Below are 24,986 nucleotides of genomic sequence, written 5' to 3'. Positions count from 1 at the left end.
TCACTTCGGTGCTTTTTCTAAAGAATATTTAAAACCAGTTTTATTCTGAAACGATTCATCTTGGCAGGCATACTTTGTGTGTGGTTAGCCCACAGCAAGGTTCTTAACTATAAGGGTTGGTGCATTTTGCTTTTTACCCACATGATGGCACTGCATCATTCTAGAAAATTATTGTTAGAAGAAAACTTGGCACAGAATTTTATTACATTTTTTATGTATACACATATCTGTGTTTTGTTATTGATTATCTTTCCAGACAAGAGATTTTTTTTCTGTATTTAATGTCACATTGCTACTGTTTTGCAAGTGTGGGTATGGGGTTTTAATTTTTGTTTGATAACACTAAATTAGGGAGGGGTCCAAGGCCTTGCTTGCTTGATAACCATCATTTCACTAATACTCCCAAGCTAGGTTAATGGCAACTAGGTGGCTTACTAAACAGTGTAAAAATACGTGAATGAGAAATGTAACACTTTAGAAAGGACCAGTAAGTGATGGTCCTGAACTGGCCAACGTATTGCTTGTTGGATCCACACTGTTGAAATCATGCTCTCACCCATCCTCTCTCTCAGCAGGGATGGAAAGAGACTTTGAATTATTTATGGGTTACATATTTTAAAGTTTAATGCCTAGAACCTCATTAATAGTATTACAGTGAAAGGAGGAGTGTAGTGGTATCTTTCTCTCTATCTCTCTCTCTCTCTCTCTCTCTCTCTCTCTCTCTCTCTCTCTCTCTCATGGTCTCTTTCCTCTGTCTGTCCCACTGTCTCTCTCTGTGTTTTTTCCTTTTGCCTCCTACTTTCTTTTCCATTGTGCACTATAACGTTGTTCGGGATGGATACACTATGGCGCAGGTCTGGCTTGTGGACTGCATCGATCAGAACTCTGTCTGCCTCCTGCTTTTTGTCTGCATTTGTGTAGACATTGTGGGTAGCTACTGTAGTGGATAATCGTTCATCATTAGCCATGTTCTCTGTATTCTAACTCTTAAATCCATACCTCTTGCCAGTCAGATACATTGCCAATCAGATATATTGCCAGTCAAGCTGATTCTTCCAGAGGTACAAATCACAATTAACTTTATTTTTTCACCAAGATTTTTTTCCTTCTAGGAGTGACCATCCGCCAACGTGTTTACCTCGTCCTACAACATGAGCTACGTCACAGTTTATTGGGTCATGACAATCAATGATTCTTGTGGGCGCCAGTATTGGCTAACTCATCGAAACCTTTGAAAATGTGATCTGCCCGCCCGCGCAAAAGCTTTAATGCTGAGCAGCAGACACAGCTCGCCCACACGCTCCTCAGTGCAGTGTCATTGCAGTAAGCCCCAATGATTTAATATCTGTTTGCTGCATGCATTTGCAGGCGGCCCTGTAATCAAGCAGGAAACCGTAGCTGCCTGTGCTGTGGCTGCCCTCATAAATCACCGTCCCTGGCGGACAATCATGCTTGGCTGTATGGAGGAAGGCACCAGCAAAGCCACTGATTACACTCAATGGCTTATTAAAACCACTCCTACTGCAAGAAAAGCTCCCCCTCCCCCCTTTATGATTTGTCTTTTCCAAGCCTCCTGTAGGGAGTCACTTGTAAACGATTGCAGGTTTGTGCCGGAACGATGCTCCAATTGGATTCGCAGAAAAGGCAAACATTCTAATAATTTCTCCATGTATTGATGTGCTCATTCCACTGCACCGTGTAATATTTGATGCCTCCTTTGAAGGGAGGCTTGTCTAGGCTAGGATGTGGGCTGTTATCAGGTATGACACTGTGTTAGGGCAAGTTACCACACTTTGCTCCAATCAGGCCTCATCTTGAAGACTGTCAGCGTAAATTGCTCCTTTAGTCGGGCTATGCAGTCCACATGGAGCGTCTACAATGGTGACTGGCAACATGCAGCCTGGTTGGCCTCCTGAGCATTTCCTGTCACGCTGCGTTTTAGTGGAAGTGAACTGCAGGGTGGAGGGTGTAGGGTTTCACCTCCCTGTTGGTATTCAAGAAGGATAGTTTGCCCTTCGGAGCCACTGCAGGAGGGGTACAAACCAGTGATCTGGGTTGTTCAAGGTCTCAAAAGGGATTTCACAGCTTCTTGAGCACAGTAATCCACTGGTGTCCATTCAAGATGGCAAATGAAACGCACCCCAGAGAGAGGCGGGGTGGTGGTGGGATAGAATACCTCCATCGAAGTGTATCACTGCCATAATTGGGGAATATGCTGTGAAAAAAGCAAAAAGGGGAAGCTTGGTATTGTGTATGCATGTATGTATCCATATATACACACCACCCAACTACCATTTTATTAGAAACACCTACTTTGCATCTACTTTGCACTTTGGCACTTTCAGGTATCTTATCTCTTTACCTATGTTATATCACCTATCATTCATTTTACTGGCTTACAATGATTAACCGTAACACATCTGTCAGCCACCCTCTATCCTGTTCATTTCTGATAGCAGGCAATTACTTCCACTTTATATATATCTGTGTGTGTGTATGTAAGAAGCAGTAATCCCCTTCTGACTGCCTTTTTCAGAACTGCTCCCCAGAGAGAGACCTTTTCTCATCATCGCTGCAGGGAATTATATATTTAGTGCATCTTTTTCAATTCCATTATATTCTGAAACTGCTTGTGACTATACTGCCAGTGTCCTTGCCGCACCTTTATTTCACTTCCACACATCTGGCCTGGATATGTGAGATCTATCCCAGACTCTTTTCATGTTACTTTTGCTTCTTCACCTGAGATGTGGGCCCCCAGGGTCCCCAGGTGCATCTTTATCAGCCGACTACAGAGGCCTCCACTACTCGCCCACAGCACCACTCCTTTATCTCAGCCAAGAATTACACTGACCTTGCAGCGTCTCCTTATCAGCACGGTGATAATCCGTTTCAGAGCAAAGTACGTCCACGTCAAATGTCAAGGCAAGTTACCGTCCACCTCATCTGACACAACTACAAGTGTCAAAGATGTTTCTCAGCTGTTTCACAGTCCCAGTACAATGAGTGCTGTGGTATTGTCAAAATGGCTTCTTCCTTAGTGGGTGCGAAACTCCATGCACGTGAATGAATATGACTTTTCAAGAAGAATGCAGAAGAAGAAAATTAAATGACACATTTATTGTTATTTATAGCTAATAAACTTAATTAGTTTCATACATTGTTATCTTACTTAAACTGTCCAAAAATGCATTATGATATTTTCAATGAATCACAGTAAAAAAGTACAATGAACCCAGAATCAAAATAGAAGCATAATATAGAAGAATCCTGTTTTGTCTGTATTGAATGCATATCTGTATATCTGTATATTTGCACTGAGTGCATGAGTTTGCATTGTCCCTGTGTTAATGAAAATAAATAAGTTACATTATAACCTATGCTTGTCAGATATGGTTTTTCTATTGGGTTCTTGATTCACTGTTGATGGCCTACAGCCTTTCTTTGAGCTGGTTAAAATTCCTTTGCCATTTCATCATCCTGCTGGTATCCAACATAAACATCAACATCAGCACATTTTGTGGATATGTGATGATGTGATGCAAGCCTTAGCCTTGCAAGTGCAAAGCCTTGGAGATTCTTCTGTTTAACATCTTTGAGGTGTAAAATCTACCCAGTATGTGTTTAACCAGATGCAGGAAGTGTAGGGACCTTTCTTTTCATTACATAGAAAAGGGGCTTTTTGAATTGCATGCATTTTTAAAATCAAACCTTAAATGTCTGACATCAAATGATTGTGGTAAAGAAGATAATCTGGAAATGAATGTATGTTTCCTGATTCCCATCCTGTTCCTCTCAGTCTGCTTGTTAATTTCCATCCTCCCTCTCTTTCTCTCTCTGTCTGTCTCAGTCTCGTCTATTTCTCGCTGTCTCTCTTTCCCCTCAGCCTCTGCTTCTCTTCTGTCATGGTGACATGCTCGCTGTCTCTCTCTCTGTCACTGCCACTCCCCCCCCCCCCCCACAACTCCACAGATCAATGACCAGTTACCATGGCAATGAAACATCCCAGCCACATGGGTGCCTACCATGTATCAGAAGTCTAAAGCTACCTGAAGCCGAATCTACCCTCCCCTCAGTCAAAGCAGTGAGGCTTATCTTTTTGATAAGGTCACCCACCTACGAACACTCAAGTTAAAGAACACATCTCCTCCTCCACATTCTAGCCATGTAGCTTTTAATCTTTTAAACATTTATGGAATTGTCCTGTAACAAGTACACCCCAATAAAACAACATTGGCAGCTGGCAAGAGGTAAAGCACACAGCAGGCATTTCCTGGGAGGTTTTATGTTGTCTCCGTATAACATGAATGGCGTGTGCTATGTGGAAGGCAGGCTATGGAAGTGTGGATCTCAGAGGGGGGTGATGGTGCGGGTGGTATTAGGTCAGGTTCGGCCAGGGGCAGAGGGAGGGCATCTGTTGTTTTTTTTCTCAGCCCTCCCTGGATGCTCAGTGCACAGCCTCTCACCAGCCCTTTCTCTACACACTGAGCTGATCAGCTTTATTCTCGGAATGACAGATGGGCCAATTATAATAAAACCAAAAGCAGTGCCATTTCCTCTGCAAACAGTTGACTTAATTATTCACCAGCGTGGATAGGGAGAGAGATGCAGGAGGTAGGGGAGTGAGCGAGGATGAACTCTGGGTTCCCCAGCAGTCCTGCATCCTGACCTCGTGAGGCAAAGGTTACTGTGCATGATAATGAATTTTGTCGGACAGTGAATTGGAAAGGTCTGGGAATGGGCCTGGCCTGTGCACAGCTCCCTGAGTGTGTGGGACTCCATTTGGTGAGGACAGAGTTCATCATTTCATGTAACTATAGACCACCTTAAGAAAGATGAGAAAATGTAAAGACAGATTAAAGGAGAATTGTACTGCTACTAAGCATAAGGGATAAAAAGAGTATAACACAGACCTAGACTTATGAACCTCATTAGGGGTGAACTATAGGTTAAGGGTATGAGTTGTCTTCCCTTTTCAAAGATCCCTTTCAGTTAACTTTCATTAGCTTTCTTTTAAATATGGCATTCTCAACCATCACTCTGAACCAAAAAAATGGATCTTCATTTTTTGTGGTCTGACGTGAGCAGGCAGGTGAAACCCCACTACCATTTATAGTAGAAACTGTGAAAAGCAGAAATCTTAAGACAACTCTAACTCCACATAGGCAGCAACAAATTCTGCAAGATATTCCAGTCTGATACACTGGCTGTCTAGCGGGTTATTACACACACTTGGGAACAGCCTTAGGAAACCTTATCTAAGAAAGCTGCCTTAAAAATGTTGGCATCTTGTAATTTGCTGACTGCTGATTGTAATGTTGAAGTACCTATAGGTAGTGCAAAGTAGAAAAGTAGAAATGTGCTTAATGACTTTAGAATATCCTGAGCTATTTTGAAATGTTCTTTAACCATAGGCTTATAACATAGCGTTGGGGTTTTGGATTGATTTCAATGACTACAATGTGATTGCAATAATAACCAGGCAGACTAAGAGTGCTTTTCTGAGGGAATTGAAGATGTTTTTCAGAAGTGATGGTACAAAGATGAAAACTGATTCCATTCTCTTTTGCAGAGAAGCACCAGAGTCTTGTCTGTTGCTATCTGGTACATGAAGTTCTCTGATAAGTCACTGTCACGCAGCAATGGAAAAGTACAGAGCAAAGTAAAAAAAGTTCACAGATACACCATGTGCACATAGAAGTAAAGTTTGTAAAATTATAATCCAGCAGTAGGAATAATGTGGATAACAGAAACTTCATGTAATTCTGAGGCAGTTGTATCGGAGGGTCAACCTGCTCTGAAAGCTTTTGAAGGTCTGAACCTCCAATAACTATTTGGTGGTCAGTTGGCTTTCTTATTCTACAGTAATGATAATAACAAACAGTAATGGTAATAACTGTCAATGTTCTTGCCTGAATTAATGTGTCTTCTAGCATGTCTTGTGTGAACCTGGGTACTGTATAGCCCTGTGTGAACATTATAAATACTGCAATAAACCGCTGAAGTTCAACTGAACATAAAAGCCTGTTAAATCATGTCAAGTTAGAAGAACAGTGACATTTATAGAGATGTGAGAATGTTTGTAGAACCTGGATTTCTTAGACTGGTCTTCTAATGAAAAAAGGTTTATCAGTGAATGTGAAGCTTCTCTTAAAACATTTCTGTACTCCAGAGTACTTTTTTTCTTTTTTTTGAAGGAGAAGGGGGGTGGAGTACTTCATCCAGAGTAAAAACAGCTCCCAAATGCAGAAACTGTGTCATGCAGTTACAGGTATGAGAGAGCAGATATGCTTTAAGAATACCAATATTTGCTGATGCTGGCAGGAACAGGGCAGCTACTCCAAGGCTGTTCTCATTTTTTCTAATTGCATGAAGAGTACAGTGTCTACTCTTACCTTCCCTTGCATATCTTCCATCTAATACCTTTTTTGTGTAGCTAACAAACTTCATTTCAAGTTGGTAGAAATTCAGCATTACACAGATAAGCACCCAGTAGTTGCACTAATTGTGGATAATTTGCTGTCAATGAAAATCTTTGTCATGTTTGGTGGTGATAACATGCAAAATACCACTCTCATGCTAATTGTACTTTTTCCTGCTTTTTTGTCACCATGTCTATCTGGGAAGAAATGAAAAATAAGCAACCATTATTTTATGGTTAAGATAACACAAGCAACTATTTTTGCCTTTAATTTTAAATCTAGCAAAATTATCAATGACATTATATTATTAATGCTAGGTAGCTAGTTGATGCTTGATGATCTTAAATTCAGAATTACTCGGTACTAAAGGAGGAATGGTATATATTTTAGTTACTTGACCTCAAATCCTGGTCTAGTCATAGTTAACACATTACAAAGACAAAAACAGAAATCTTATTTAGCATTAGGCATTTGTCAGAAATACCATAAACTAGTACAGAATGTATTCTGTATTTGGCAGCTGCTCTGCACATGAAATGTGGGTTGCTTTCACCACTACTTTGGGCTTAGAGAAATATCTGCATTGTGCAGAGGATAATGTTAACCATTATCCTTAAATGTATATAAAAATGTAAATCAAATTTAAAAAAATGTAGAGAGAGCACTTTTGGTTAAATGCATATTGTTTCAAAAGGGTTAAAAATGCTGATTTTATGGCTGTTATATTCTGATGTTCTGTGGACATTGTCTTAGTCATGACTTTTCAAGCCACAATCAAGTTCATATGGCTGAATGAGCAAGCACTATTTTGGTATGTTGTGTCAGTCAGTCCAGGTGGTCAGGTTCAATAGTGGTCACACACCAGTGAAGTTTATAATTAGCTGTTGGTTCCTTTTCTCATTGGCCCTATCAGAAAGCTCCTGGGACTTGGCTGAAATCCTTCTAGTGTTTCAGCATCTAGAAGTTTTGCTTAGCCTAATGGACTCTAGGGCTCTTGAGATTTATGGGGACGGAACAGAATAGGCTGTAAAGTGAGTTAGCATAGTTCAGTCCTGTTTTTATATTTCTCATATATCTCTAATCTTTTGACATGCTATAAGACCATTTTCAGTGTCTTTTTTTTAAAGACACCTTCTCAACCCTCATGGAAACACGCATCACAGCTACATTTGACCAGGGAGGCACTTACTGATAGTGTGTCAGTGATAAAAGATGCTGCATGCAGATAGATAGCAACTACATATTTCATTTAAATTTCATTTAAAACCACTGCAAAGGGGCTTGTGGTAAAATATCAAAGAAGGTTAAGGTTTCAGGAGACAATAGCATTGCTCTAATAACCTTTCCCAACCTGAGTCATTCACAGAGGACTACAGCTATCCTCCACACACTGCATTAAGATGAACATTTCTGACATAGCTTGGTCTTAAAAAGATCAGAAATTAGGAACCACTGTCTCAGAGGATGTTTAGCCAAAATAGCATCTATTTTACAGGAATTTATAATAAATAATAAACACATAAAGAGAGATGTATAAAAGCATTAAACCACTTTCAAAGATAATCCCTTGTAACAATATTTTCCCTTGAAGATTTTAAACAGAATGTCTGTGGGGGAAAAAAGATAATCTCAATATCAAATGCTTGCAATGGAACCATCTGATCTAATGCTCTTGTTAAGAGTGCATGCAGGATGTGTTGAAAAGCACTGAGAGACTTTGTTCTTAAGAGCTGTGTAGGCTTCAGGAGAGGTCGGCCTGTTTATCGTGCCTTGCCACTCCCCGCATGTCTGCTCTGTAATTTCTGCGCAGAGTGGCCCCGGAGTACTAAACTCGTGCCCTCTGCCGACCCACTCCATCACGGCGGACATCTCAATCTGTTTCCCGTGTTCACTTTCCACACGTTTAGAACAGCACAGGTTTTCAATACTGATCAGTCAGAGCCTCTTCTCTGCTCATTCATCACCTGCCCCTACTCACGTTTTTCTCCAAGTTTTTTTTCCATTGCATTTTCTATGGCTTACTAAATTAGAGTCAAAGTGCAATAATTGGAGTGTGCCAGTTTTTGCTTGAGATTTGCATGTTGCATGTTGAAATGACAGTAGACCTAGTTTATTATATCCTTGTGCCCTCTGCTGCAAATTTGATTTATGTTAACTGTGGAAGATGATCACTTAAGAATGAGACTAGAATTTAATGGATTGCACAATGCTGGAATAGCACACTGTGGTATTGACTTCTCTCGCAGGTAAGTATATAATCTATTCCAAGCCTTAAAGGCCCTGAACACTGAACACCAAAAAAGTGGTGAAAATAAAGAAGCAGTGTTTCCTCTTTTTGTGCTGGGACAATGAAGACAATTTTTTTTTTGGCTGTATACTGAAACTCTTCAGATGAAAGCTGAAAAGGAGAAAGGCCAGAAAAGTACAGAAACCACATTTCGTCTGTTCCCGGGCACAGTATATAGTGTTATATTATTTTGGAATAATGGCACTCTTTCATACACAGACAAGAATGACTTGATACAAACAAACCTGATGTATAAAGCACTGAATATCTCCATATTTGCAATCCACGCAGACAGCCACATGGTATCTGTGGTTGGATGTCATCACTATGCTTCTGTTTTTAGCATTTTTCTTTATACTATGCATTGATAGGACCTGAGGCTTTTCTGTGAACAAAAACAAGTGATTTGCATAAAGAAGCATCATAGAAAAAAACTGAAATTCTGAATAACTTGGTGAAAAAAAACAACAACTTTAACAACAAAAAACATTCAGTAATGACCAAGACATAGTTTATACAAACCATCATAGCACAATGAATCTCTGCAGGTTTCACAAGGGTCTACTGTCTTTTCAATTTCAGGGTCCGTGTTTAGACAAATTCAGGATTTTGAGACCCAACAAACCTGATGTTTTCTTTTGAATTGTAGGTCAATGTATTCTGGACTAATTACCATTTACCAGAAATGATCAAGCTTGGTGTAGAGCAGGTCCATGATGTGTGTAATGTTGCAATATCTAATTGGAATCTAAGCATCTTTTCACTCTCCTATCTTGTCTGATACACAAGCCAGCCCCTCTGCACCTACTTGTTATTGAATCTCATTTTGAATGTTTGTAATGTACTCTATGATGAGACTTCATGAAAACCTCCTCAGGGACCCCTATAATTTAAGTGCTCTGTAAACTCTAAATGCAATTACTGAAGTCACTCAAATATATTTTTAATTAAACTGAGACAGACAGATGTGCAAAGAAAGTAATAAATAAACTCTTCAAATGTGGCATAGATCAGTTTAATTAGATTATCTTCTGCCTAATATGACCGATAATTCATCTAATGTGTTTTGATCCTTAGCAACAGTATTTGCTTTCACAGTTAGAGCTTTGTGTTCACTTAGGAGCAACAACAGAGATATCTTTATTTATGTAAAGAATATGTTCAATTGTTTTTTATATTCTTTCTGAAGTTTTTGATATTTTGAATATCAGTAGTGTAATAGCTTGTGAATGACGAATTTGACTGTGGTAATAGAAGTCAGCAATAAGAGGTCAATTTAAAATTAAAGTAGGCAAATTTTAGAAATTATTTATAGATTGTAAGCAGTGGATTTTACATCTATGACGTATTTCCTGAAATGATGTACCATTTCCCCAAAACACAAAAAACTCAAAGGTCAAGCTCAAAATAAAAAATCATGCAAAATGAAACAGCACTCCAACACGCAAATGATTTTTTTTTTTGCCTTAAATGAAACATAAAGCCCATGAAATAGACTGCTGGGGTCCAAACTAATATATAAGGCTCTTAATAAATATATATTAATAATATTTAATAAAAATATAAGACTGTTAATAAATATATATTAATAATATTTAATAAACATATGACTGTCAATAAATATATATTAATAATATTTAAGAAATATATGACTGTTAATAAATATATATTAATAATATTTAATACATATATAAGACTATTAATACATATATATTAATAATATTTAATAAATATATAAGACTGTCTATAAATTAGGAAGGATAGGCTTTTTTCTGAAAAACGTCTACGTGTTCTTAACATTATGCTTCTATAATGTATGTACATTACAGTGCAGGTATAAATAAAAATGACAACAGTTCAGTCTTTTCTCTATAGATGGGCAGTGTAGTATAGTGAAGCTGTGTGAAAAAATAAATGTAAAAGTATATATGGCTAAAGAAAATTACAGTATAAATAAGTCCCTATAAGTATTCAACTATGTTTAAAAAAAACAACAACAAAACAAGGTTGGCAACAAAAAAAATCACATTTATCTCTGTGCCCCCCTGTGTCTCTGGACTGGGCTTAGGCCCCCATAAACTATATATTTCAGGCAATATTAACACTAGCCAGGCAACGAGGCAAACATCCATTGGTATGCTTTATCTATCCCTGGCATTACCTAGGTAATGTCCCCACAATTCTCCTCCACTGTCCTCCACTGTCTCTTCCACTCATATGGATTTGTCATCCACCACCATGCTGATGAGGTGGAAGAAATGGAAACTCACTTGTTAGAAACAGATTAGAGAACTTAGAATTGTCAGTGAACCACCTGCACACCACAGCATTGCAGTAAAATTTGACAATCTCGAAAATAATGACTACTCTGGCTCCCTCTCTCTTCTTGAAATATATATAGGGCACAGAGGAGAGCCAGCAGATGTGTTGTGTTACATGGGCCCAGGTGCATGGTGGTGCAGGACCTCATAGTGACTACAGACATCCACAACAGCCTGGTGGCCAAGAATATTCCTGCCTTCTGTTTTCTATCTGGTATAGTTAAATCTTGCCATGCCAGTGAAAGGTGTACATATTAAGCATAAAAAAGTGATGTCATATACTGGAAATCATTAAAACACATCACTGCAGTACAGGCCATCATACCGCATTTTCTAAATGTTACTGTAACATATTGCCCAAAAAGGTTGGATGAAGACTTACTTGCACGTAGTATAAGCGTGGATTGTTTTACTCTTTTGGGTTTCTTTTCAAGAGGAACAAAGTAGGCTTGTTCTACCCAGACCCATTTGTGTTGAATGGTGCAATCAAAGACTGCAATGCTGATTTTGCCAGTTCTTTAAATGTACCCTCATCTTCAATTATTCTGGTCTGAATTTATCACCAACTAATAATATTATTATGCTGACAACTGCAGTTTCTTGCTCATCTGAAAATAGCTGTAGTCTATCTAAATAAGCTTGACATCTTTGAGTCCCGCTAAAGTAGATGATTTTTTACTGCATGGTCATCAATTGGGAAGTCCCAATTTTATGTAATACAGTACATTTCTATAGAGTATTTGCTCATTTATCTCCAGTAATACAATAGAGAAAATAACAATTTTGCTGAAGAGAGCAGTGAATTACCTGTTCTATTCTATGAAAGTCCAGGTTATGGGTGTTATTATACTATGAAGTGAATACAATTTGTCTCCTTGTCCAGGCTCCTTCACTGCATTGCATCTCTCAGTGCATAGACAAGGTCATAGTCACTGAAGGTAGTACAGGTCTCGTTACATGCAAATGTTCTCCTTGACCATTGCTTTCCAATTTCATCTTTTCTTGGCCATTACAAAATTACTTGAGGCAGGAGAATGTGTGTGCATGGCAATCTTTAATAAAAACGGAAATCCATTCACAGGAAGAGTCCATAGACACCGGACAATAGGCTACTACAGAAAACATTATATCTGAGTTGGGAAGAACCAGCCAAGGTCAAAACACAGAAATGGCAAACATAATACTATTGCCAAGAAACTTGATATGCACACAGCAAACTTCACAAATGTCAATGGCAAACACAGCGATATAAGTATCAGTCCTAATAAATTTGTGGGAATGAGCTGGTGCGAGTTGTTTTGATGAGGAGCTGAAGGCGGAGATGACTCTGGAGCTGGGAAGCTGCTGTTAGTAGGCTGGTGGGGCTGAGTGCTGACAGCCCAGCGCAGAGGGAGGCAGACACAGGAATGCCACATTTGTCCTCTTCTTCCTACTTCAGCGCTTTCTACATTGTTTGGACTCGTTGTTCCACAGCATATAAACTCAACAGTGGTCCTTTTCTTTTGTAGCTTATGACTGATCTGGAGACATTTTTGCTTCTTTTGCACCTTTAGAATTGTGTCGACTGGGTTTGGAATGTGATGACTTGAGTTAATTAAATGTCAATATAATGATGTATTTGCTTAGGAAGTTTTGTGTTTTAGTTTGTAAGTGAAAAATGATCAACTTCCTCACTTTCATTTATTCTGTAATTAAGCTATTTTCTTGGCCTTTGATACTGTACTAAATAGTATTGACAGATTTCATAAATTTGAAGTTGGAGTGGTCTTTACAGGTCAATTGTAACAACTACAGAGATCTGCAAAGATTTTTTTATAGTCCACTGTAAAGGACAGACAATCTCCTGCTACACAATAAACACAAGTGCAACAAGCATTGCTGAAGTGAATCACTGTAGATGATGTTTTGCTGTCTTGTGGCATGAATACACACCTGCAGCAGATCTCCCATTTGGCTCTTAATTTTACTGCACTGTGTTCCATTTTACACCTTAAATAAAACCCTTAACGTCTCCCACTTCCCCTTATCAGCAAAACCATAGTGTAGCACAGAGCCAGTAGGGCATTCAGAAGGGTGTAATTCCATTCACTTGAACCTGTTTCAGTCTCATAAATTAGCCAGTGATCTAACTGAAACGCAATCATGCCTACATGCCAAATATTTAGAAAAGCAAAGGCTTAGAGTGTGTGCTTTTTTTAAATTTGCTGACTTTGTATATGCAAACTTATGCAAGGTCTTATGGGATATAGCATCCAGAATGTATAGCCTATTAAAACTTGAAAATTTAGCAACCCTATTTTGCATTTTACATACATGTCAGAGACTTTGTACTTGAAGGTCCCTAATGTTTATGTTAATAGTTGCTTCAACTGGAGGACAACATATTGAGAGACTGTTTATCAAAAATATTTAAAACATTGTAATACCATAATTTATTTTAGTTATATCATTCACAGTTTTGCAAACTCATGAGGTTGGGTTAAATTGTGCATGATCATTAGCTTGCAAAGACGAAATGATGAAAACATATGACGAAAACATATATGATCACAGTACCATGATAAACCTTTTGGAATCAAATAATAAAGTTGAAGGTGAATGTAACTGTTCTGGCAACTTTATATATAGAAACTACCTTTTTAAGAGTGAGATAAATAATACTGAAATGATAGAATAACAACTGAATAACAATCCTATAGTCTGCCACCACTCTAAATGTTCCATATGTAAATTTAAAACACAGCCACTAAAAGGCTCAATTTTTGTCACCTATTTCTCTTCATCTACTGTATCTCCTGCAAGAGGCGTAGTCAGCTGACTTGCTGACTGTTTCATTGAACACTTTTGTACCATCTGAATTAAGGATTTCTCATTTCCAGTGGTGGTAATGGATATTGCTAATGGATCTTGTGTTAATGATGTAGCTGCTGGCATTGCCAGTTGTTACTATGGCAGCAGTGAAGTGCAGAAACTTAAGGAGAAAACTGATCTATAGTCTCAGACCTTTAGAACCCCATGAAATAAATGTTATGATTTAAACATCCACTATTGTGAATCCAAGAGTTTCACCTGTTAGAACTTCTGAAACACTTTGCTTGCAGTTTTTAAAAGACCTGTTCAAAATGTCTCATTTCTCTGAAAACCTTGTGGACTAGAATATCTACTAAATATACATACAGAGAGATGCACACATGCACCCCATTCACATTATAAATAAAACACCTAACATCACAAGAAACCACACATCAGAGAGACCATGAGAAGGAAATACATTTAATAAATAACTTTAATTTTGCCCTCATTAAGGGTAGACCAATACTGGTCAATGTAAAGCTTTGAAAAATACAATCTTATCTCTAACGGTACAGATGGTGTTTATAATTTATATATTCTGCTTTAATTTTACATATGGTATGAGATTTGGTTTGTTTCTTGTAAACCACTTGCAGGTTAAGGTAGATTGAAATAATGAAGATCATTTGGTATTTAAAAGTCAGGGGTATATATCTTTGACAGCACCTTAAAGAAATAAATGTATAATCTTAAGAATATACCAATTGTGAGTTCCAGTGTCTTCTACAGAAATATGATCAAATTGGCCCCATATTAATACAAGATTTAGAGAGAAAATTGACACCCTTGTAATGTGTCAAAAATTTGTTTTGGCACCTGAAAAATGGTGATCTCACCTTTTATATTTTTGTGCATGCTATATATTGCACATAAACATGGACCTCACATCCTTTTTCAAAAAGAGTTCAACAGATGTACAATACATGACATCTCTCAAATTAAAAAAATAGCTTTAATTGACTGTACACAATACCAAAAACACTGTGCTGTTTCCTATATATAGTGCTGAATTTCAAAACATGCTTCTAATACACTGGGGTACCCCAAACCCTGGCTTGTGGTCATCACCGGAGATTTTCCCAGTGCAGCTTCCTATGACGCAACCTCCCACTCTTCTCCTTAGCCATGTTAATGCAAGCATTGTGCTTGTTGCTCTGCAAGTGGTTCCAGTACTTAATGAGCTCACTGGGCTGGAACTGGTGTGAAGTGATCAGATGGCTGTACTTGCAGCTGGAGTAGGACACTCTCCAGTGGTTGAAGAGGAACTCATTCGGTGGTGGTACTGGGTCAATGCGCAGTTTGGCCAAGCAGATCCCAACGTAGACGTCCTCAAGGTGCAAGCGTCGTATACTCAATGAGGCCTTGTATATCTTTTCTGCCATGTCTCCAGAGAACACATAACCTGTCCCCGAACAGAATATGGGGTACCTTTCACTTGAATAGAGTTCTGGAGGCATGTACCACTTGCTGTCTTTGTTGCGATTGGGTGCGTAGCCTCGCATTAGGTAGCCTGTGAAGTAGTTGTGACGGGATAGCAGCTCTGGCTTCAGCAACTTTTGAATTAAATATTCTGTATTGACAAACATGTCGCTGTCTGTCTTCATGACATAACGGGCTTGTGGGCAGTACTCTGCGACCCAGTTCATGCCCATCAATGTCTTGATGGTAAGGTTGTAGTAGGTGTCCATGTACTCCTGCTGTATAATATCGTGGTGCTGCAAGCTCTCTTCCTTAATGGCGCTCTGAGGATAGCCACTGCGGCTGCTCGCCATTCCCAGCAGAAAGAGCCTCACGAAGCCCAGGCCCATCGCCACACTCTCGTTCCCCCACGTTTGCCTGATGGCATTCCTGGCCTCCACCTGCCCTGGCTCTGCTGCAATAAGCAGAATCAGAAAGGTGCTGCTGTCTCGACATTTATAGGGCTCATTGAGCACATAGCGGTATGGCTGAGGCGCCAGCTGTCCCCCCACACCCATCTCCCTGTGCAGGCTGTTGGTGTTAGTGTTGTTAGCACTAAGAGAGCTGTCCAGTCCTACCATGCCTTGACTGGAAACCTCAGATTGGTGAGAGCTGAAGTTCACGGGCGGCTTGGCGGCTGCGTAAGCTGTGTCCTTCCAGAGACCCCGCAGCGAGCTTTGATTGCCCTCGACGCGCTCTTTGACGGGACGCAAGCCACGCATCGTGTAGGCCACCGGGTTCTCTCTGACTCCGAGTCGACCGGGCAGCCAGTCTTGGTGGCTGAAGAAAAGGAAGATCGTGAAGAGCAACGCCAGCGACAGCAGGCCCACTACATGTGTGCGGAAGAGTGACCTCTTGATGTTCCAGGTCATCTTGATGGGGCAGCAGTGTCGCCGTCGCCACTGCATGATGCAGATAGGGGCTGCTTGGGAAAGTGCTGCGGTCAAATCCAATCAAGTCAAACATGTGTTATGAGCAGCCCGAGGGTTATCCAAGCTGGCAGATGGGTGTGTTTGGGCCCTTGGTGGAGCTAGAAAGGGGATGACATGCTGCCCATGAGAATCACTGGGGCACGCTATTCTGACTCTCTCCAGTGACAGGTGGTCATGCTTCAGGGCAGTTCCCTTCTGAAGGACAGCTGCTTCCTCAGACCAATGCCTCTGTTGTCTAAGGAGAAAAGGAGAAAGCACGGAATGAATAAAGCTGGACAGCGATGATTTAAAACTTAATAATGCTGATCTCCTAGTGGTGTAGAAATAGATTTGATGTTATCCACACAGTGTGTGGAAGAGCCTTAATCCTCATTTATTAATGGTGTCCTCTGCCACCTCTTCACAGTAGGCTTTGGTTATTGTTGGTACAGTATACAGTTCCCTGCTCATTAATCTGTCAGTTTCCTGAAGGGACCCATCAGAGAGCCATGTTCACAGAAATAACACACATTCAACTAGCACCATCTGTATGCTGGAACTCGGTGGGGGACAATGCTTAAAACAGGTCACTCTACATATCATGGGACAACCTCCATGCCTCATGTGAATGTTTAAATTGCTGGTTTTCACAACCTGACATTCAACAAGAGTACTGCTGCTACAGAAGTCTCTTACCTACCCTCCTGCTGCACTCTGGTAGGCAGAAAAGAGAAGCATCCGCCAAAATGAATTTTCAGGCTCCAGCAAGCCGTGTTGCTAAGAACGGAGGGTAGCAGCAACCAGTGATAACAGCCCTCACCCCTTATTCACCTTCCACCTTAAACGTATCAACACCATGCTGGGAGGAGAACCCTCCCTAATAGCAATTTGAAGAAACTGACACTTTCTTGCACATGGGGATAGTTATTGGATTCTAGAGCCTTTTCTCAATAATCATGATCAAGAAAAACAAATGTAAAAGGATAGAGGGAGGGGGGGGATTAAAAGAGAAATGCACTATGTTTTTTTTTTTAATTTATCCCTTATTCTTATTCTTCATGGTAAACTGGAATAGCTTCATTTATACACCTCCAATTAAAAAAATTAAAATAAAATAAAAATGTGGTTTTACAAAAAATGGGATATGTGAATTATGTAGAAGGGTCAAGAATATTCAAATAACCCATCAGAAGTAAAAACAAAAAAACCTATTTGGAAACAAATGAGAAATTCATAACACTTTTACTGTTTCAAGACAATTTTAGAACACAAAGGCATTCATATGTAAAGATCATATTGAAGAAATACATTAGATATATGAAGGTGCTTAAATATTCCAAGTATATCTATTTAGTGGTCGAAAATTCTATCATGACAATATCAGACCACAGCAAAATGACAGAAACCAGTGTTTCCAGGTTTTTTTTAATTGCTTTCACTGATTTAATTCCATTATTTGTTGCAGTATTATTTTTGATGCAATGCTCAGTAGGAAATGGTAATGCACTTTCCCCTTACCCCTATAAAATGTTAATCTCAGAAGACTGCCTATTTTTCACGACAGCTGGATCAGAGCGTACTAACCTTTTCAACCAAATGTGCTTACGCAGTGCAAGCAATTACTGCCAAGTAGAAAGGAGCTGAGTCTGGCTTAGCGTTAAAGGTTAACACACTTCACAACAGAGCAAATGAAACACTCTAAAGGTTTCTTTTGTCATCCACAAGAGACTCAATAATGAGAGCACCACTATGTCCTGGAAACTCTCTAAATTTAGTTTATCGCATTAAAAGATTATGCCGTTAAGTCACATAAATATGTTATTATTGACCAAATCCACCCTGATGCTAGAATTACTTAATGACTGAAAGGAATCTGAGTGTTCCATAAATCACTTCACTGTCAGTTCCGCCAGGAAGCATTTGATACAGCTGCTCAAATTAAGAGCCTGATAGTGCCACAGCGGTCAGCAATTACAGGAGCTACACGAGACCATTAAACTTGTAAGAGGAGACACCTGCAATCAAAATTAATATGAAGGGAATTAACATAACTCGATAATTTCATAATCTGTGTACGACTGAATCTTAAAAATGGATGGAGCGCATTTTGGCATCATCTCCTCTGGTATTTGTACTTATTTAAAGTTGTATTAACTATTTACATTCATGCCTAATTTATCATTTCACAACCTAAAGGTAAATCTATAATTGTTTGTTTACATCACATTGTACATGTAAAAATGTAGATAATCTATGCCATTAGATAACAGTTTCTTATGCTTGCATGTGGAACTATAATTTGATGGTTTTGCATTGAATCTCCATTAACACTAGATCTCAAACAACACAACTCAACTAGTGTGATTTTTACACTGTAAGCAGCATGTTTTAATCTAGTTTGGGCCTGGTGCAAAAAAAAAAAAAAAAAAGCACACCATGACTGACAGGTCTGCTACGATAGCTGTTAAATAAAATAATTCATCCTCTGTCAAGGCTTTCCCTTAACAGCAATAATCAACTTGCTTAGCTGAGCATAATAAAATCATAATGATGGTTACATGTTTCCAAGATACCCAACATTAAGCTGTCAAACACCAATGTGGGTAAAGTAATGAAAAACTAAGTAAAACAATGGACAATTGGAAGCAGAATTATTGGATTTGAGAACATGGCTATCTTTACTGTGTGGTTTTGTAAGAAACCTTTAAAGATCATGCTAATTTGATGAAGCAACAAGCTCTGTGGGGGACTGTATTAGTCACAGACAAGCAAATAATTTAGGTCTTTTACCAGAACACTTCATCTTAAGTCATCTTGATTTTCCCTGGGATGCTGTGTTCACTTATGCTTGAAATGATCATTATTGCCAAAAATAAAGAAAGATTATAATATTCTTATAGCAGTATTATTTTTACAGTAATAAACTGACACACTAGAATCTCTAAAATAAAGTCAGTTAGTTATTTGGACAAATAAGAAATTTGGACCTGGACCACAGCATATATGCATATATCATTTCAAATATATACACAAAAATTTGTTTATTGACAAATTTTATTACAACTTTTAAATGGAGTTTGAAGGTGGAGTTTTCCCATCTCATTTTAGGTGTTGCATTATTTGGTGTTGCCTCAGACCCGAAGTTTGTGTGCAGTGACATTTACTTTCCCAGATCAGACATTTAGATTAATCTGTGCTTACATTTTCCCCCCATCTTGGTCAAAGTTGTATTTAAACTATTTGACTGGCCAGCAAAAACACAACTGAGCTGGATGGGAAACATGAATATTAGGTATTCAGGAGCTTTACTGCTTTTTACAAGACTTGCTGAGCTGAAGTAACATGAAAGAACAGTGAGCTTCCGAAGTAATAACACAAGCAAGCACAAAACAGCTGATCTGTGCTCTTAGAGAATTTAGAGGAATTTAAAACAGACATCTGCACGCATAGCACAGAAAAATACCACAGCAAAAGCTCCACAACAAAAAGGACATTAAATGTTTATTTTTGTATTAATTCAAAAAAAAATAATATCAACAAAAATATCTTAATATAAAGTTAGGATTCAGCAGACTCAAACAGTAGAAGTACGGTTAATCCAGTGTTCTAAGAAGTGAAATTGCTTAGCTGGTTAGCTCCTGTATTTTCCAGCCATACTTCCATGTTAGGTTTTTTTCTGAAGGGATGCATGTATTCAACAAACCATGTTATTCAGGTGTGGATAATTTTAATAGGTCACTGTTATTATTGTTATTGCCATTGCACTAAAAGTGTTAATAATAATAATAATAATAATAATAATAATAATAATCTGAAGAAGATACACTACCTCTTCTGTGTACTGTAGTTAAAAGATGCACTGGTAGTAAAAATGTCTGTGTAGTACACAATGTTTCCAAAGAAACGATGCTTCTGACGGTGGTCAGCTGTGCAAACACTTTAATGAAATGCAAGATGATTAAGAACCTCTGTAAAAACACCCCAAAACAAACAATACTTCTGGCAAGTGTGATGGGTGTGGCTATATATATATATATATATATATATATATATATATATATATATATATATATATATATATATATATATATATATATATATATACACACATACATACATACATACATACATATACACACACACACACACACACACACACACACAAACATTTTCAATGAGGAAAAAAAAAACCTACATTCAAGTAAAATTTATGTAAGTGAAGTTAAATAATTACTGCATTAATTCTACAGGAATGTGGCCACTGTTATTGTCTTGAAGACATGGGGTGCATGAGGATGCTATACCTACTGTAACTTTTCTGAGAAAGTTTTTAAAAATCAAAGAAAAACAAAACAAGTCACCAAATATACTACAAAAATAACTCCAAACCAACCAATACATAGCTGCTGATAAAAATGGAAGATGCAAAACAAATAAAAACATATTATAAAGTTGAATTCCACATATAATATATGACCAAGTCACTTTCTGCCACTGTATTGCACAAATTAAATTCAAAAATCCCCAACATCTTCACCTAAATAGAAAAAAAGTCTTAAGGTAATCTTGACAGGGAGTTTTATGGATTATTTATTTGTGACAGTTTTTAATCTATCATCATACCATCTTGACAAGTTCTGAATCATAATGCCACATTTAGCACTCTTGAGATGTCATTAGTGAATAATTTGGTACCTTGGTGCTTGATTGTAATGCATATAATATGTAACCTTTTCTGCCAACTGAATTCTTGATTTCCTACTCAGATTTGAATAGTTGGAGCAATTTAAGGCAGGAGCCAATTTGAGATAACTGTTCAGTAAGAGGGAAGTCAGCAGACCCTTATCTGTGCACACTACGGCCTGCCCGGTCTACAAAGAGACCAGAGGGGCCAGAACGTGTTGGGCGGGGACCGGAGTGAGCACGTAATCGCTGAATAGCTGACTTGTTTCCAGGCTTGACCACATCTGGGATAAGTCCTCGGAGTCCTTGTAGCTCTTCATAGTCTAAAACCTCTCCCTCCTGCATGACCCATTGAGAGCACACTAAAGCATAATTTATAAGCAGTAAAAAAAAGACGACACCTTTTGTGGAACTTTGATCAAGGAACGTGTAGATTCATTTTTTAAATCAGATCTCTCTGAGAAAGTTGCAGCCCAAGATCTTTGTTCACGTAATTTGCTCCAAACCCACACTACAAAACTTGACAATTGCAAGTCGTTTTAGTAACTAAATAGGTTAGCTATTCTAACTGACTAGAATTGTTTGTATACATCAACATGTTATGCAACGTTACTACGTTCAAGCTACTGTTAGCTTGCCAAGTGGCTACTTAACTAGCTAGGCTAGAACAAAAAATTAACGAGACTGTTTAGTTCTACCGCTGCCTTTGAACCTCTGCGCTTTGGCAGTGACAACAGGACAGTGTTTTAATCGATTCAAAACGTCTTACAAAATGGACAGCACAAACGACACAGAAAATACAACAAAACTGGGGAGAAATAACCTACCACTATTTCTGGGAGGCAGACCGAGAGAATACATGTTGGTGCCGTCTGCCGATCCTCAGAACGCCACCACTCCCTCTGAAACCTCCAAAATCAAGGATAAACCCACCCCTCCTTACCCCCTTCACGGCTCACAAACACTCACGCTTATTTCTTTGTTTTCCATACTGTATTCTTGGCACAGTCTCCATTCCATCTGTCACTGTGTTTCCGTAGTTTCTGTGGTCGCTGTTGGCTGGGTTTTCTTCATTTCTGGGTTTTATCCCAGTCTTCCTTCGAGTCTTGCCGAGAGTAGTGCTACTCCGTCTCCCACTTTTCACTTTTCTTAGCACCGTATTCCCATAACCGAGTGCCCTGGGAGAGGGGAGGCGTGAAATAAAGCAATGGTTAAAACTTCTACGCGTAATTATTGTCCGAGGCCGCTACGTCTCTGCAATCAACTGGAGGTAAACCCTGCTAAGGCGAAGCAGCGTTTAGCAGCGGCGGCGGCAGTTGGAGAGATAAGAGGGGTGGCGGCTAGTTCCTCGCGCTGCGAAAACCCAGTCAAAAAACAGCAAGACGAGCGTGCCTGGCTTTACGCTTCGCAGCGAAGCATTGTCCAAAATGATCCAACTGCTGGGTGGAAAGAGAGGAAAGCTTCTTTGCGCTTTCCTTTTCGTCTGCGATAGTGCAGTATGCGCGTCCACGTTGGGGGCGGGGGGGATGCTACTGAAACGCTCTCCAATCTACCGCGGCTCCTCTGACTGATCGCCTTCCAACGTCACTACATGCTTATGAGAGAATCCCACGTGACCGTTTAGATTCGCTCCCACCTCCCTTCGCCCCTCTTCTCGGAAAGGGAAGAAAGCATTTAACTCATCCTTTGAGTACGGAATGGAAAGAGTGAGTACCAAAGGTACAACCATCTCGTTCTCCATTGTGGTTATAAGGGCGGGCATCTTGTCTTACGCGTGAAGTTAAAAAATGAGCTTTGAATTTTACACGATTCCATTTGCGGATATTACATTCTTTTGAAAAAAACAAAAAAAACAGTAGCTAATTAATTTAAGTTCAAGAACAGAAATAGAATATCTGTATTGTCATTGCACATGTACAAAGAGATTAGGTTTGCAGCTTCCTTACTAGAATGTTATGAAGAATAATACATAGAAATGCAATCAAAGATGCAGTCGAGTACAATATTGTAAAGTATTATAGAATACAACCTAATAACATATAAAGTGTAAGGATACTGTCTGTGGTACAGCAGTATAAGGTTGCCTTCAGTTTTTGGGGCACACCTACGTTTTTCAATGTCCTCAGGAAAAACAACCATTGCTGTGCTTTCTTGTCCAGTGCAGCTGTGTTCATGAACCATGTGAGATCCTCTGAGATGTAAATGCTCAGGAATGTGAAGCTGGGCACTCTTTCTATTCTGTCACCACTGATGCAGATTAGAGCATACTCATCATTCTGTAACCTCCAGAAGTGGACGATCACCTCTTTGGTCTGTGTGGTATTAAATGACAGGTTGTTCTCTAAACTCCAGCTCACCAGATGCTGCACCTCCACTCTGTAGGCTGAGTCATCGCCATTGGAGATCAAGCCAATCAATGTTGTTGGTGAATACAGTTGGTGGTGAATGCAGGAGCACAGTTGTGTATGAAGAGGGAATAGAGAATGGGGCTCAATACACATGCTTATGGTGTGCCAGTACACAGTGTGATAGTGGATGACAGGTGGGGCCCAGTCTCACTGCTTCAGGATGCTCTGACAGAAAGTTGCATAGTGATGAACTGAGGCCTAGCTGGTAACTCTTAGAGCAGAGCTTGCTGGGGATGATGATGGTACTGAAAGCAGAACTGTAATCTGTGATTAGCATCCTCATGTATCTTTTTAGGTGAGTCAGGACAGTGTAACAAGACAGAGAGATGGCGTCCTCTTTGGATCTGGGGCAGTGCTAGCTCAGTGGTTAAGGTAGTTGACTTGTAATCAGAAGGTTTCCAGTTGCAGAAGGTTGCCCCACCATTGCCAAGTTGCCACTATTGGGCCCCTGTGCAAGGCCCTCAACCCTCAACTGCTCAAGATGTATTCAGTCATAATTGTAAATTGCCTTAGATAAAAGCATCAGCTAAATGCTGTAAGTGTAAATGGATCTGCTAGTTTTACAGTCAAACTGACATGAGTGCAGAGAGCTAAGGATGATGGCTTTGACTGTTGGAGGACCAGTCTTTCAAAGCACTTCATTATTGTTGGTGTGAGGTCAACCTGACGATAGTCTTTCAGATTGCTGATGTTTGCTTTCTTTGGTACTGGCACTATGATGGCAGACTTCAGGCACATTGGGACCATTGCTAGAGAATAGTGGCAGGTCGAAGATTCTTGTAAGTACCTCTGCTAGGTGTTCTGCACAGTCCTTAAGTACCCGTCCTGGAGCTCCCTTAGGGCCTGTGGATTCCGTGGATTTACCCACAGCATGCTCTGCGAGTATAAGGACCAGATAATTTTCTGTGTCCATATTTCTTGTGTTCACTTTGTTTCCTGTTTCAAAGTGAGCAAAGGTGTTGAGCTCATTGGCCAGTGTGATGTCATCATGGGGCCATCCAGGGTTGTTCTTGTAGTTAGTGATAAACTTGATTCCTCGAGGAAGCACCTAGGCACCTAACATCTGCACAGGTATAATTAAAGGCAACATTTATTTTGTCAGTAAACCTTTCATGAAGAACCTTTCAGGCTAAACATATAGGCCTTGTTTTCTTGTAACATAGGCCAACACAGTGAAAAATAGGCTCCAGAGACACAATCATTAAAATCTGACTGTCAGTGGTGGCACTGACCAGTTAAATATTGTAAAGTATTTCTGTGGTTTTAGAATACGATGGGAGTAAATAATTAATAAGAGTCCTCTTGTTGACAGAAATACTTTGGGGGCCATTTGCTCAGGTACTGGCCTAGGCACATTTGCCAGTGAAGAGTTAGAGTTTAGGAGGAGGATTGATTTTCCCTTGAGCTGCTAGGTCAGAAGTGGGACCAGCACATTAATATAATGTGACATGCATTAAAGATGAGCCATACTAACGGCTTGAATGCTTGATTAAGGACCATGGCTCACAGCTGAAGTAAATTCATGTGGTTGTTGACAATGTGCAGGCAGAAATGTAAAAATGGTTTGTAGTATTACAATTATTTTTTTTATTCTAAACATAATATTGCTTTTAGAAGAAATAGTTATGAACTGGGATTGCAGG

At 39.3% G+C, this 24,986-nt stretch overlaps 1 protein-coding gene across 4 annotated transcripts; it reads right to left on the bottom strand.

Annotated features, from left to right (window-relative positions):
- Nucleotides 1-14,286: 14,286 nt before the first annotated feature.
- Nucleotides 14,287-22,475, bottom strand: b3galt2 (UDP-Gal:betaGlcNAc beta 1,3-galactosyltransferase, polypeptide 2). 4 transcript variants are annotated; one of them, XM_027018139.2, is made up of 3 exons: nucleotides 21,763-22,475; nucleotides 20,082-20,189; nucleotides 14,287-16,508 (listed from the first exon to the last, which is right to left on the bottom strand). In XM_027018139.2, the coding sequence occupies exon 3, from the start codon at nucleotides 16,247-16,249 to the stop codon at nucleotides 14,948-14,950; it is 1,302 nt and encodes a 433-aa protein (XP_026873940.1). In that variant the 5' UTR covers nucleotides 16,250-16,508; nucleotides 20,082-20,189; nucleotides 21,763-22,475; the 3' UTR covers nucleotides 14,287-14,947. The 4 variants fall into 4 exon arrangements, with proteins under 4 accessions (XP_026873940.1, XP_026873941.1, XP_026873939.1 ...); XM_027018140.2 differs by having other exon boundaries at nucleotides 21,905-22,475; XM_027018138.2 differs by lacking the exon at nucleotides 20,082-20,189.
- Nucleotides 22,476-24,986: the final 2,511 nt, after the last annotated feature.

This window comes from Electrophorus electricus, chromosome 26, assembly GCF_013358815.1.
Source record: "Electrophorus electricus isolate fEleEle1 chromosome 26, fEleEle1.pri, whole genome shotgun sequence".
NCBI lineage: Eukaryota > Metazoa > Chordata > Actinopteri > Gymnotiformes > Gymnotidae > Electrophorus > Electrophorus electricus.
This window is presented reverse-complemented; position numbering and strand designations above follow the sequence as displayed.

Bases quoted from the DNA above. Each gene is read 5' to 3' on its own strand.
- b3galt2 (XM_027018139.2), bottom strand. From the start codon at position 16,249: ATGCAGTGGCGACGGCGACACTGCTGCCCCATCAAGATGACCTGGAAC.